Genomic DNA, 12,340 nt, shown 5'->3' with positions numbered 1-12,340 from the left:
GAAAAGTAACATTTGAATGGGTTATTTTCACGATGAAAACTTATACTCCCGCTCCCATTTATGAAACATTTAATGAGAACATGTTAAAAAACAAGAAAAAGGCTATTAATGGCAATAGCTGGATTCAGAGTAGTTTCGAACCTTTGACCGCTTCTTGGAGTATTGCATCATTTACCACCGCAACCCCCAAATCTATATAATGGGTTTTGATATATACAATTCATTGGGTTGTACTTAAACATTTAATATTTTCCATATTTGTTATTAACTTAGGAATTCAAGACTAAATTATACACAACCCAATGCAATTAATGCATATCTTAAGAACTTCTTTCCATATTTAGTTCCTTAAATACAGCCCATTGGGTTGTATATATCAAAACCCATTAATTAGCCACCTATTTAATAAAAAAATATATGGTAAAAAGTTGTTCATAACTACACCCTACCCTTTCCCCTTTCATCTTCCCTTAATTTACTCTTGGAATAAATTTTTATTTACTATATAACTATTAATAAAAAAAGTAAAACTATTCATACTCCAACACTCCTTTTTATTTATTACGCAACTATTAATAAAAAAAAAAAAAGTAAAGTTATTCATCTTACTACACCCTTTCATCTTTCATCTTCCCTTAACCTACACTCATGATATATCAATCTTCTTTATATAAAAAGTTTCACAATTTCTCATAACATTCGATCTCTTCTTATTGTCCCAAGCCATTTTTCCTCCGACCATTTTTCAAAATTCTTCTAAATGTTTGTGTTGCATGTTTAGTTGTGTTTAAGGTATCTATTAGAAGGCTTAGGCTCTGTTCTTTTGGACTTAAAGTCACTTAATTTAAGTTCACTTCAGATCCTATAAGTTCAGTTTAGTTCAGATCAGATCGTATAAGTTCAGTTCAGATCCTACAAGTTCAGTTCAGTTCAGATCCTATAAGTTCAGTTCAGATCCTATAAGTTCAGTTCAGTTCAGATTCTATAAGTTCAGTTCAGTTGAGATCCTATAAGTTCAGTTCAGAACCTATAAGTTCAGATCCTATAAATTCTTACAGAGTATTATTTTGAAAAATCGACGCAAAAATATTTGACATTATTAATTATTCGACACATATATACATTATTATTTTTAAAACAAAATTATCACTCTTCTCATTATTTTTTATCGTAATGTAACCGTAGTATAATCTATGAACAAACCAATGTATATAAAGCGGAAAAATGTTATTATCTTACCTTGTGTTTTAGACTATATTTTCTTATTAGTGTTCTCTCTTGGGTTGCCCACTAGTTTCTTGTAAAATTTTTGTTTAATCTCAATAAAAGTTTGCGTTTATTTTTATAATAATAATAATAATAATAATAATAATAATAAAAAAAAAAAAAAAAAGTTGTGGTTTTATAAAAAAAATAATAATAATAATAATAAATATAACAACAAGAACAAGAACAAGAACAAGAACAATGATAATAATAACAATAACAAGGCGACAATCATTGACATGACCCGAAAACACGATATGAACCCGACACGAAATTAACGGGTTACGGTCAAGACGTTGTGACCCATTTAAGTAATCGGGTTGACACGACACGACACGAAACTTAAATGGGTCGTGTTAGGGTTGATGTCTTTTGACACGAACCCGACACGAATAACCCATTTATTTAAAATTGTCATAATAAATTTGGCTTGAGTCAATAATTCAACAAAACAATTTAAAAATTAGCATTTTAATTCATCATTTTTGGGATAATAGGCTTATAAGCGTAGTTTATTGCTTTAATTTATTGGGTTAAACGGGTTAAGTCAGTTAAAAATGACCTACTTAAAGATAAATGGTTTAAACAGGTCGGGTTGGGTTATAGAAAAATTAAATGGGTCGGGTTAGGGTTGAGACAAATGACCCGTTTATGTAATTGAGCCGGGTTAGGGTTGGGGTAGTGGTGACCCGTTTAATATTGAAATGAACACGAACATGACACGACCTGGTCTGTTTGCCATGTCTAACAACAACAACAAATAACAACAACAACAACAACAACAACAACAACAACAACAACAACAACAACAACAACAACAACAACAACAACAACAACAACAACAATAATAACAATAATAATAATATTTAAATTAATTTAAGTTAATTGAAATTCGGATCGTGTAAGTTCTGTTCAGATCCTATAAGTTCAGTTCAGATCCTATAAGTTGGGATTCGAGTTCGAGATCCTATAAGTTGATTCGAGATCCAATAAGTTGATTCGATTCAGATCCTATAAGTTCGATTCGATTCGAGATCCTATAAGTTGATTCGATTGATTCGAGATCCTATAAGTTCAGTTCAGTTTAGATCAGATTCATTTCAGTCCAAAAGAACAGGGCCTTATAGTATTTGTTATCCTCGCTGTTTTCATCTAATTTTTTTTAAATAATTATTTTGGCAGGTTATTCTACAAGCCGTTTCCTTTGATTTTGTTATTTGACATCAGATATTAGCATTTTAACTCTATTGCTACTAATTTTCTATTAACTAATATTGTAAATTTATTTGATAATGTTACAATTTTTATAGTGTGAACCGGATCTCTCTTACACATAATACCAAATGGTTAGTTTGAGGTTATAATGTGTTAACATTTGCTAAATTCACGTCTTCTGATCTATGATTGTTTCTACAATAATAATATATTTGTTGCGCTCTCTCCTTTTCTTACGTCTTTATTTTTTCATTCTAATATGAGAACATATATTCCGTGTGAGTTAATATGGATATAGTATATGCTCAAGATGGATTATAATTTTGATAAATTACCTTTCATAAGTTGTCAATGTGTTCTTATCGTCTTGGTGATACTTTTATATATGTTGTGTATTTCTTAGAAAGTAACGGGTTAGTGTCCAATTTTCTGTAGAGCAATTAATTATTACTTCCGTGATATACCTAGAGCGATTAGATCTCTATATTTTTGTCTTTTGTTTTACTAACTTATAACCATGTTCTTATTTATATCAGGTATGCGGTTGTGACTCTGCATTTTCCTTCAATGGGTTAGGCTAGAAAATTATTGGAATCTATTTAACAGAGGGTGATATTTATGAGTTTAAACATTAAAGAAGTGTAAATCCACATATTCATTGGGTAATTGATCATGGTAGAGCAAAGAATTAGTCTTTGATGGAAATTTTTATGATTATTTAGGAGTTCACATTGGGTGTCATTAACGAAGAGTGTATCACTAGGAGATCATCAAGATTCTTGGAATATGTTCTTCCACTATCGTTGTATGAATTTTTCATTTGGATAGAATTGTTAGACGCAATTTATATTTTTTTCCTAGGAAAACAAGTAGACAACACATTTGATGTGTTTGGTTTATGCATACATAGATTATGAAGAGTTCTCTCTATATTCAGGGTTATGGTATACAATGTTAGCTAAAATAAAAAAAGAAACAATATCAATTTCAAGTGTCATAATAAAGAAGGTTATCTTTTAAGAAGTAGGTTATTTATAAAGGTCTTAACATTTCATAATTGAATCCTTGTCACTTATCGACAAGGTTACACCAACGTAAAAATTATGTCACCAACAAAGTCAAAACTAAAATAAATTGTTAATTACAAAGTATAATATTAAAAGCACCGAAATGTTATTATCAATTTAGATGAAGGCAGTATAGAGTTGAGCATATATTATTATTAACAAGGACCACTACAAGTAAAGTTTATAAGGAGAAAACCACATGCCAAGGAGTTTTTTTTTTTTTTTTTTTTTGACAGGTGGACAAAGAAACGAAATTACATGCTAATGGCTCTCTTAGCTAGTCTATGAGCCATTTTATTACAACTTCTAGGGACATAACAAAATGAAAGACAATGGAAATAACAACCTACTCTTAGAATGTCGCTAACAATGACTTTAGTATATATGTTAACCGGAGTAAAGTCCAAGAGTTGAAGAAACAATGTCCAAGTAAAGTTTATAAGGAGAAATCCACATGCCAAGGAGTTGAAGAAGAATGTCCATCATGCATATTAAAATAATTACGCAATTTTTAGAAATAAATATAACCGATGACGTAAGCTTAATTGTTTCACGAAAAAGGTAACGAAAAAGACATTACAAGCGAGAAAGTGATTACTATTACAAATTTAACAACCTTCACTTAGTTTTATCATAAGATAGCTCACCAGGCTGTGTACATGGCCCACAGATCAACACGGGTCCTTTATAACACATTTTGTCCTCACTCATGCGCATCCCGGGAACCTTCCCAGGAGGTCACCCATCCTAAGACTACTCCCAGCCAAGCACGCTTAATTTTGGAGTTCTTTCGCATGGATGACCATAAAAGAAAGTGCACTTTGTTGATATGAGTAGTACTTCCAATCTCTTTAAGTACTAGTCATTTAAGCCTATCACTGGACCTTTTCAATTAACATGGGGTGTTACAATCACCCCCACTTGAAGAACGCAACGTCCTCGTTGCGCCTGGGAGCATAACTGCTAACCCAGAATCCTCCCCCGCTAGGTGGGTGATCACAATAGAGCGTATAACAACTGCCTCCAGGAGCGTATAACAACTGCCTCCCATCACCACACGGTCGTAGGGTTGCTCTGATACCACTTGTAACACCCCGACCCAACCGGGTCGGGAGCGGTTACTTATGATAGCTCACCAGGCTGTGTACATGGCCCACAGATCAACACGGGTCTTTTATAACGCATTTTGTCCTCACTCATGCGCATCCCGGGAACCTTCCCAGGAGGCCACCCATCCTAAGACTACTCCCAGCCAAGCACGCTTAACTTTGAAGTTCTTTCGCATGGATGACCGTAAAAGAAAGTGCACTTTATTGATATGAGTAGTACTTTCAATCTCTTTAATCACTAGTCATTTAAGCCTATCACTAGACCTCTTCAATTAACATGGGGTGTTACATGAAATGAAATTCAAAAATAAAAGATACGGAGTACAAAAAAACAAATTAATACTCCCTCCTATTCACTCATTTTCCCCCCTTTCATTTTGCACAAAAAAATAAGGACATGATTTTGGACCACACAAACACTATGCCCCACAAACAATCAAATTTAGACCACACAAAACTTACCAAAAAAAGGAAAGAGGGAGGAAAATCCGACTAGCATGAAAAAGAAAAAGAGGGAGGAAATGAGTGAATATGAGGGAGGATTTACTAGATGAAGGGAAACTAAAGGTGTATCCGGAGTGCTGGAAATAAAATCATGTTTTTTTTAGTTTCTTCTTTTTTATCACCGGAAGAAACTACTATGTATGTATACACGAGGTACTTGATAATACATTATAGGAATCTATTAAAAAAGAATATATATTCATCAAATCCTCAACAGTCCGTGATTTTTCACGGGATTCAAAACTAGTTTTACTTATGATTATGTGTTTTATTATAATTGTATTTATGTTTACATTTGAGGTAACAGAACTGTGTCGTTTTAACTGCTTTTTTGGGGTAGCGGCTGCCTTGCAACTTACTGGGTCTGCCCCCTAAATACAATTGTCGGTATCTGACACGGTGTCGAGAACACGAACACGCTAAATGGCTGAAGTGTCCACGCTTCCGTGGTTGAGATCATAACAAATGCCATAACATTACCCACCCTTGTAAAATAAAATATGGCGTAGAGATAAGGCTATTAAAGAGACGAGATAGCTCTCGAGCAACTCGAGATCGGCTCGGTCAAAGCTCGGTCAAAGATCGGCTCGTGCGAGCTCGACTCGGGCTCGGGATCGGCTCGAGAGCTTAACGAGTCAAACCGAGCAAAGGATAGCTCGACTCGAAAAGCTTGCGAGCGGCTCGAACTTGTGTGATTACATAAGATATTGCTCATATTTTTTAAAAACATGTTCATATTTTATAAAAATATTTTATCATGATTATATCTTTGTATCACACATATCAAATTTTTCGATGATTTACCAAATGTTTTTACATATAACCTTCGAGCCTTGTTATTGAAAATATTGGAGGAAAAAAACAAAAAAATAAACATTTTTTTATAGGCTCGATTTGGGTTCGAGTTTAGCTCGAGCTCGTGTTAAAGCTCGCAAGCTTTATAACGAGCACATTTTTTTCAAGCTCGGGTAAGCTCGAGATCGACTCGAGCTCGAGTTTTGGTTCTTGAGCACAAGTCGAGCAAGGCCAAGCTCGGGCTCGGCTCGGCTCGTTAACACCCCTACGTAGAGATCAAAGGTCTACGGTAACAGAGCATGTTGTAAATCGATTTATTTGAATTCTTTTAGTGATATGATTATCAAATATAAGATATATTAACAGTAAATTTTGAAATACAATGCCCTATTCTTTTGGACTTTTCTTTACTTAATTTAAGTTAAGTTCAGCAAAAATAAGTTAAGTTCAGAAAAGTTAAGTAAAAATAAGTTAAGTTCAGCAAAAATAAGTTCAAAAAAATTAAGCAAAAATAAGTTAAGTTTAACAATTATAAGTTAAGTTCAGAAAAATTCAAAAAAAAATAAGTTAAGTTAAGAAAAATAAGTTCAAAAGAACATGGCTTTAGTTGGTAGAATCATACCAAATTACCGATTATAGTTTTAGGATCTAAATACCACTAATCCGATATTGGGCGTTGGATAGTTTTTTTTTTTTTTGGTGTTGACCAGGAGTATCCCCTACCGACAACTGGGCCAATCTCCTTTGGGGTACTGAAAACAATTTAATGGGTTGACCCATCCCAAGTTTGTCTTTTTCATTCGCAAGAGTCAGAAGTCGAACCCCTGACCACTTATTTAAGAGATGAGAGCCCTTATCACCGGTCAAATTTGGTTCTTGGCGTTGGATAGTAAACATTGATTCCCATACAAAGAGTACGGCATTACTCCTCTGTGCCACTTAAATTTCATCGATTTACAACTATAAATCCCCCAACAGACAAACAGCAAAATACAATAAATCTCTGAAAAAAAATAACAGTCAAATAACAACAATAGTACTATATTATCCCGACTACTACAAGACTAACAAAATCTTTGATTGATCATACATGATGTTTTAAATAAAATCCAATAAAACAGACTTTCTTTTGTTCAATCTCAATACAAAATAATTATAATAATTTAACAACAAAATGTCAGAAACACAAATAACAATAACTAACAGTGTAGAAACCCAGAAAAACCCTGATGCTAAATTTCCCTGGTATTCACCTGAAACAGGAATTTACACCAGTAAACATCCTAACATTCAACTCCCTCAAAACCCATTTCTTGATGTTGTTACTCACATTTTTTCTTATAATAACAATTATGATGCTTCTTGTATTATTGATTATTCATCTGGGTATTCAATTCCTTATTCTAAGCTGTTTTCTCTTGTTAAATCAATGTCTTTTAGTCTTAATGAAATGGGTTTTTCTCAGGGTGATGTTGCATTGATTCTTTTGCCTAATTCTGTTTATTTTCCAATTGTATTAATGGGTGTTCTTTATTTGGGTGGTATTGTAACACCCATGAATCCCCTGTCCTCTTTCTCTGAGGTAAAACATCAAATACTTGGTTGTCATGCTCGTTTCGCGTTTTCGTTTGGCGAAAATGTTGCAAAGTTGAGATCTTTAGGACTTAAAGTCATTGAAGTGCCTGCAAATTTGAACCCTGATGATAAAACTAATCAGAGTTGTGATTTTTATAGGCTAGTGTATGGTAATGTTGGCAAGTCAGTAGCAAGGCCTGTGATAAACCAAGATAATACCGCGACAATTATGTATTCTTCTGGCACTACTGGTGCTAGTAAAGGTGTTATTCTTACGCATCGAAATTTGATCTCCATGGTGGAGCTGTTTGTTCGATTTGAGGCTTCTCAATACCCAGAAATGAGTTGTCAAAATGTGTATTTGGATGTTTTACCTATGTTTCACATTTATGGCCTTGCTCTTTTCGGGTTGGGATTGCTTTCCTTAGGAACTAGTGTTGTGGTCATGAGAAAATTCGACATAAATGAGGTGTTTCAAGCCATTGAGAAGCATAAGGTTACACATTTCCCTGTCGTGCCGCCTATTATGGCTGCATTGTCTATGAAAGCTAGAAGCCTTACTGATGGAAATGGGTTGAGTAGTTTGAAACAGGTTTCCTGTGGTGCTGCTTCCATAACTACTAAAGTTATTGGAGACTTTTTGCACACTTTTCCTAATATTGATTTCATTCAGGTGAACGTTTTTCCCTTGTTAATTATATACTGCTGGTTAGATTGATTTACTGCTTTGATTTCTATATGGTTTTATAATCTTGAAATAACATTGATAGCTTACCGTAATTCTTAAATCTTCTTTAGAGAACGTGATATTATTGATGCACTTGTTCTGTAAAGTGAGCCTTGTTCGGTAAGACGGTCTGATGGAAAGGCAGGTTGAGTTGATTTATGGAATTTTCATTTTTCAGTTTGTAGTGAGTTTTATATGGGACGGTCTTACGAATGTGAGAGTAACCCAAAACCTTTTGTATTCTCATTTAATAACGGGATTGATGAGTTGGTCTCACATAGATGATCTTTCTCATACAAGTTTTGTTTTACTGGAAACTGTAAATCTCAACTTTCTCCTACTCGAAGACCTTCTTACCCTTGACTTTGTATATACTCCATTAATTTGGGGAGGCAAATTAATAGTGTGGCTTTGATTTCCATGTGGCTTAATAATCTTAATCTTACTTTGACAGACTGTAAATGTTTCAATGTTTAGAATTAAGAGAAAGTATCCTGTTTTGCTAATCTCGTTTTGAGAATGAAATCTTGTATTATTAATGTTTGGCTTTGATTTTCATGTGGCTTAATAATCTTGGAACTTACTTTGACAGACTGTAAAAATGTTTCAATGTTCAGAATTAAGAGAGTAATTTGTTTTGCTGATGTCATTTCAAGAATGAAATCTTGTATTATTATTTCTTTCCGGCATGCTTACAACCTTCTGAATTGTCCTTCTCACGTGTTTAACCGAATAAACTGCAGGGCTATGGCATGACGGAGTCAACAGCAGTAGGAACTCGAGGGTTCAATATTGAGAATAGCCAAAAGCATACCTCAGTAGGCCTCTTGGCTCCAAATATGGAGGCTAAAGTGGTAAATTGGACCACGGGTTCATGTCTGCCTCCCGGAAAGGCTGGAGAGCTTTTACTGCGTGGACCCGGAGTTATGAAAGGTAACTTTCTTTACCACTTTTTTGTGGAACTCTTGGCATTATAATCATAAAAGATCTCTTTAGACAAAAGTTTATAAGATTATTCTGTTTTGCTAAATTTAGAAGTATGATTTTTCCTAATCAGCATGCTGTTTAAAGCTATACATTGGTTTGATGTCCACTTAATTATGACATTTGGGTACTTGGGTGTCAAATTATTCCCCCTAATATACGCAATCATGTCCCCACTTGACTTCCCAAAAGGTGTCGACTTTTACGGCAATTTTCTCATAATATGCACCAGTTACAGCTTTTGAATAATGCTACTGATTATCAAATTAGTAATTTTGATTAATTATACATGACAACCTCCTTGGTCAATTGAAGCTGAAGAAAATTCATTTGATTGCCTCCTTGACAGGATATCTGAACAACAGTGAGGCTACTCGTTTTACAATTGAAGATGACGGGTGGCTTCATACAGGGGATATAGCATACTTTGATAATGATGGTTACTTGTACATACTTGATAGGTTGAAAGAGATTATCAAATACAAGGGTTTCCAGGTGCCGTTCTTACTCCAATCGAGACAGTTTTACTCGAATTATCGCAACATTTGGTGATCTTTTACTATCTTGCTGTGATACAATCTTTGGATGTTGTATGCAGATAGCCCCAGCTGATTTGGAATCTGTTTTGATGTCACATCCTGAAATACTTGATGCTGCGGTAACAGGGTAAGTCGTAAACGCATTATACATGCTATCCATTTTACTTAAATTCGGGTACACGGGTTTGGGATATGAGTGCATATCCAACTGCCGGACTTGATATTACTCAACCTTTTAGACATGGGAACTCTGTATTGAAATGAGTTTATGGCTGCGGTTGTGCACAGACAAATCTTTTAAAAACCTATTGTTATAAATTTGAAACATTCTAACATTTTGAAGTATGTTTGAGATGCAACTTGCAACTGCTGCAAGGCTTGAAAATTATACTCCCTCCAATTCTATGTATTCTTCCCTTTGTTTGTGGGCACGAGAATTAAGGAGAAAAATAAAATAAGAGTAAAAAGTTGGGTGGGGTTTGGTAGTAGGAGAGAGGAATGAATAATTATGAGTTAAATAAGAAATGGTGGGGCCAAAATATTAAGGAAAGTAATAAAATATGAGTAAAAGAGTTGGGTGGGGTTTGGTGATAGGAGAGAGAAATGAATAAAATAAGAGTAAAAGTTTCCAAAATAAGAAAGGGGAAGAAAACCTGAATAATCCGTTTTAGGAAATAGGGAAGAATATATAAAATAGGAGGGAGTATATTATAATAAACGCTTCATATATATGGTGGCTATTCCTCCCTTTTCTTGGCTCTTCTAAAGTGTTATTGTGGTAAGGGTCAAATATGTATTCCATACCCATATCCTCGAATATCGTGCTGAAGTCTGAACATGATTACAAACTCACGAGGAAGGAGTCGAAGTGTTAATGACAATAGAAAGTCACAAGATAGCAACTCACAAAATTTATGACACTGCATATGAGCCCATCTGATAAATGTGAGTGAAAAAACAAAGGTGTTTAGGACGTTAGCAGTCAATCTTTGTCTTGATCTGGTCAGACAATTTGTAGCTAAGCAATAAATGAGCTGTTGTTATCTATGTGGAAATTGGTTGAGTTCTGTTACAAATTTATGTTGATCAAACATTTCTGCAAATAGATCACTGCACATAGTAGTAGTTGTCAGATGTCTAACTTTAACTCTATAACTGTTGGTCCGTTGTAAATGCTTGTTGACAAGATACATCTGGTGGTTTAGATGAAGTAATAATAAGTACGGAGTATATTGTACTCCCTCCGCGCTTCATCATTTGTTTTACCTTTTTATTCTTTGTGAGGGGTATTTTGATGAAAGGTAAACAAATGATTGGAATGAAGGGAGTAGAAGACAGTGAGTGTTCATTTGACGTATTTACTTGATTTTGGCATTATGGAAAGACTTGTTTCCATAGATCTCTGTTTGAAATGGATCGCTTTTACTTGAACAGAGCTGCAGATGAAGAAGCTGGTGAAATTCCTGTAGCTTTTGTCATCAAGAATCCCAATAGCATCCTGTCTCGGGATGATGTCATCAACTACGTTGCAAAGGAGGTTGGGTTTTAACATTTCTTAAGACGCTATTTGCTAAAAGAGTTGGCTTTGAATTACCGAAAGAGTTGTGCTAATTCGGTTTTCCTGTAGGTTGCTCCGTACAAGAAAGTTAGACAAGTGATATTTGTCAAGTCCATACCGAAATCAGCGGCTGGGAAGGTGCTCAGGAGACAACTGAGGAACTTACTGCCTTCTAAACTCTAGTTTTAGGTTCCTTATACATTTAGTACTAGTATTTTTACCAAAAGAACGAAAATGTTTTAATATTCTTTCAAGTCTTCATGGCTCTCCGTAGTCCTCCAGAGATGAAGCATATAGACTTGGTCTAAGACTAGATCAAGGCTGTTCGTTGGCAAATTCATTATGAAGACCCCACATTGTTACGCGATAAGCTATTACAGTTTCTTATAGTATAGATTATGATAAATAAGCATTATGTACCTTTGGTTTTTTATACCTTCATATATACTCATATGGCTATATGTCATAATTCCCTTGTAAGTTGCAGCTACCTACAGATTAGCTTCTGCTTAATAATATCAAGCAATTTCCAAAAACCCAAAGAGGCTAACCGGAAAATTCCGAAAACGAAAAACTGAAAGGAAGATGTTTGCTATACTCGATTAACATTTCTCATTTGGCTGTATACCGTCAACAGTTAAAAAATGGGGAGTTACAAACGAAATTTGAACAATAAATTTGACAATTACCTTGTTTTTAGCCTTTTTGTTGTAAAGACGAAATTGTTGATGACGGGATTTTTAGTAGCAGTGGAGAATGAGGAGTGCAGTTATTTTAGTACAACTGTACTGAGCTAGGATATTTCCACAAAAACATTCTTCTTTCATTCATTACCACAATTTTAGAACTCCTAGTTTAGATCACCATCTCCCTATCTCTGATCACAAAAACACCCCTTTTGGTCCATACAAATGCCATTGTCCCCACCCCTACAAAACAACATCGTATTTACTATTACACCACTTCTCTAATTTAGAGGTCATCCGTCCATCGTAGACCTG

The 12,340-nt window shown here is 34.6% G+C and overlaps 1 protein-coding gene across 1 annotated transcript; it reads left to right on the top strand.

Moving 5' to 3' along the window:
- Positions 1 to 6,929: 6,929 nt before the first annotated feature.
- Positions 6,930 to 11,875, top strand: LOC141607883 (4-coumarate--CoA ligase-like 6). Its single transcript, XM_074427236.1, has 6 exons — positions 6,930 to 8,204; positions 9,002 to 9,191; positions 9,592 to 9,737; positions 9,841 to 9,908; positions 11,216 to 11,318; positions 11,409 to 11,875. Exons 1-6 carry the CDS (start codon positions 7,131 to 7,133, stop codon positions 11,520 to 11,522), a joined length of 1,695 nt encoding a protein of 564 aa, XP_074283337.1. The 5' UTR covers positions 6,930 to 7,130; the 3' UTR covers positions 11,523 to 11,875.
- Positions 11,876 to 12,340: the final 465 nt, after the last annotated feature.

Source organism: Silene latifolia, chromosome 1 (assembly GCF_048544455.1).
Source record: "Silene latifolia isolate original U9 population chromosome 1, ASM4854445v1, whole genome shotgun sequence".
Classification (NCBI taxonomy): domain Eukaryota; kingdom Viridiplantae; phylum Streptophyta; class Magnoliopsida; order Caryophyllales; family Caryophyllaceae; genus Silene; species Silene latifolia.
Note: the sequence above shows the minus strand (reverse complement) of the source record. Positions and strands in the feature narration are given on the sequence as shown.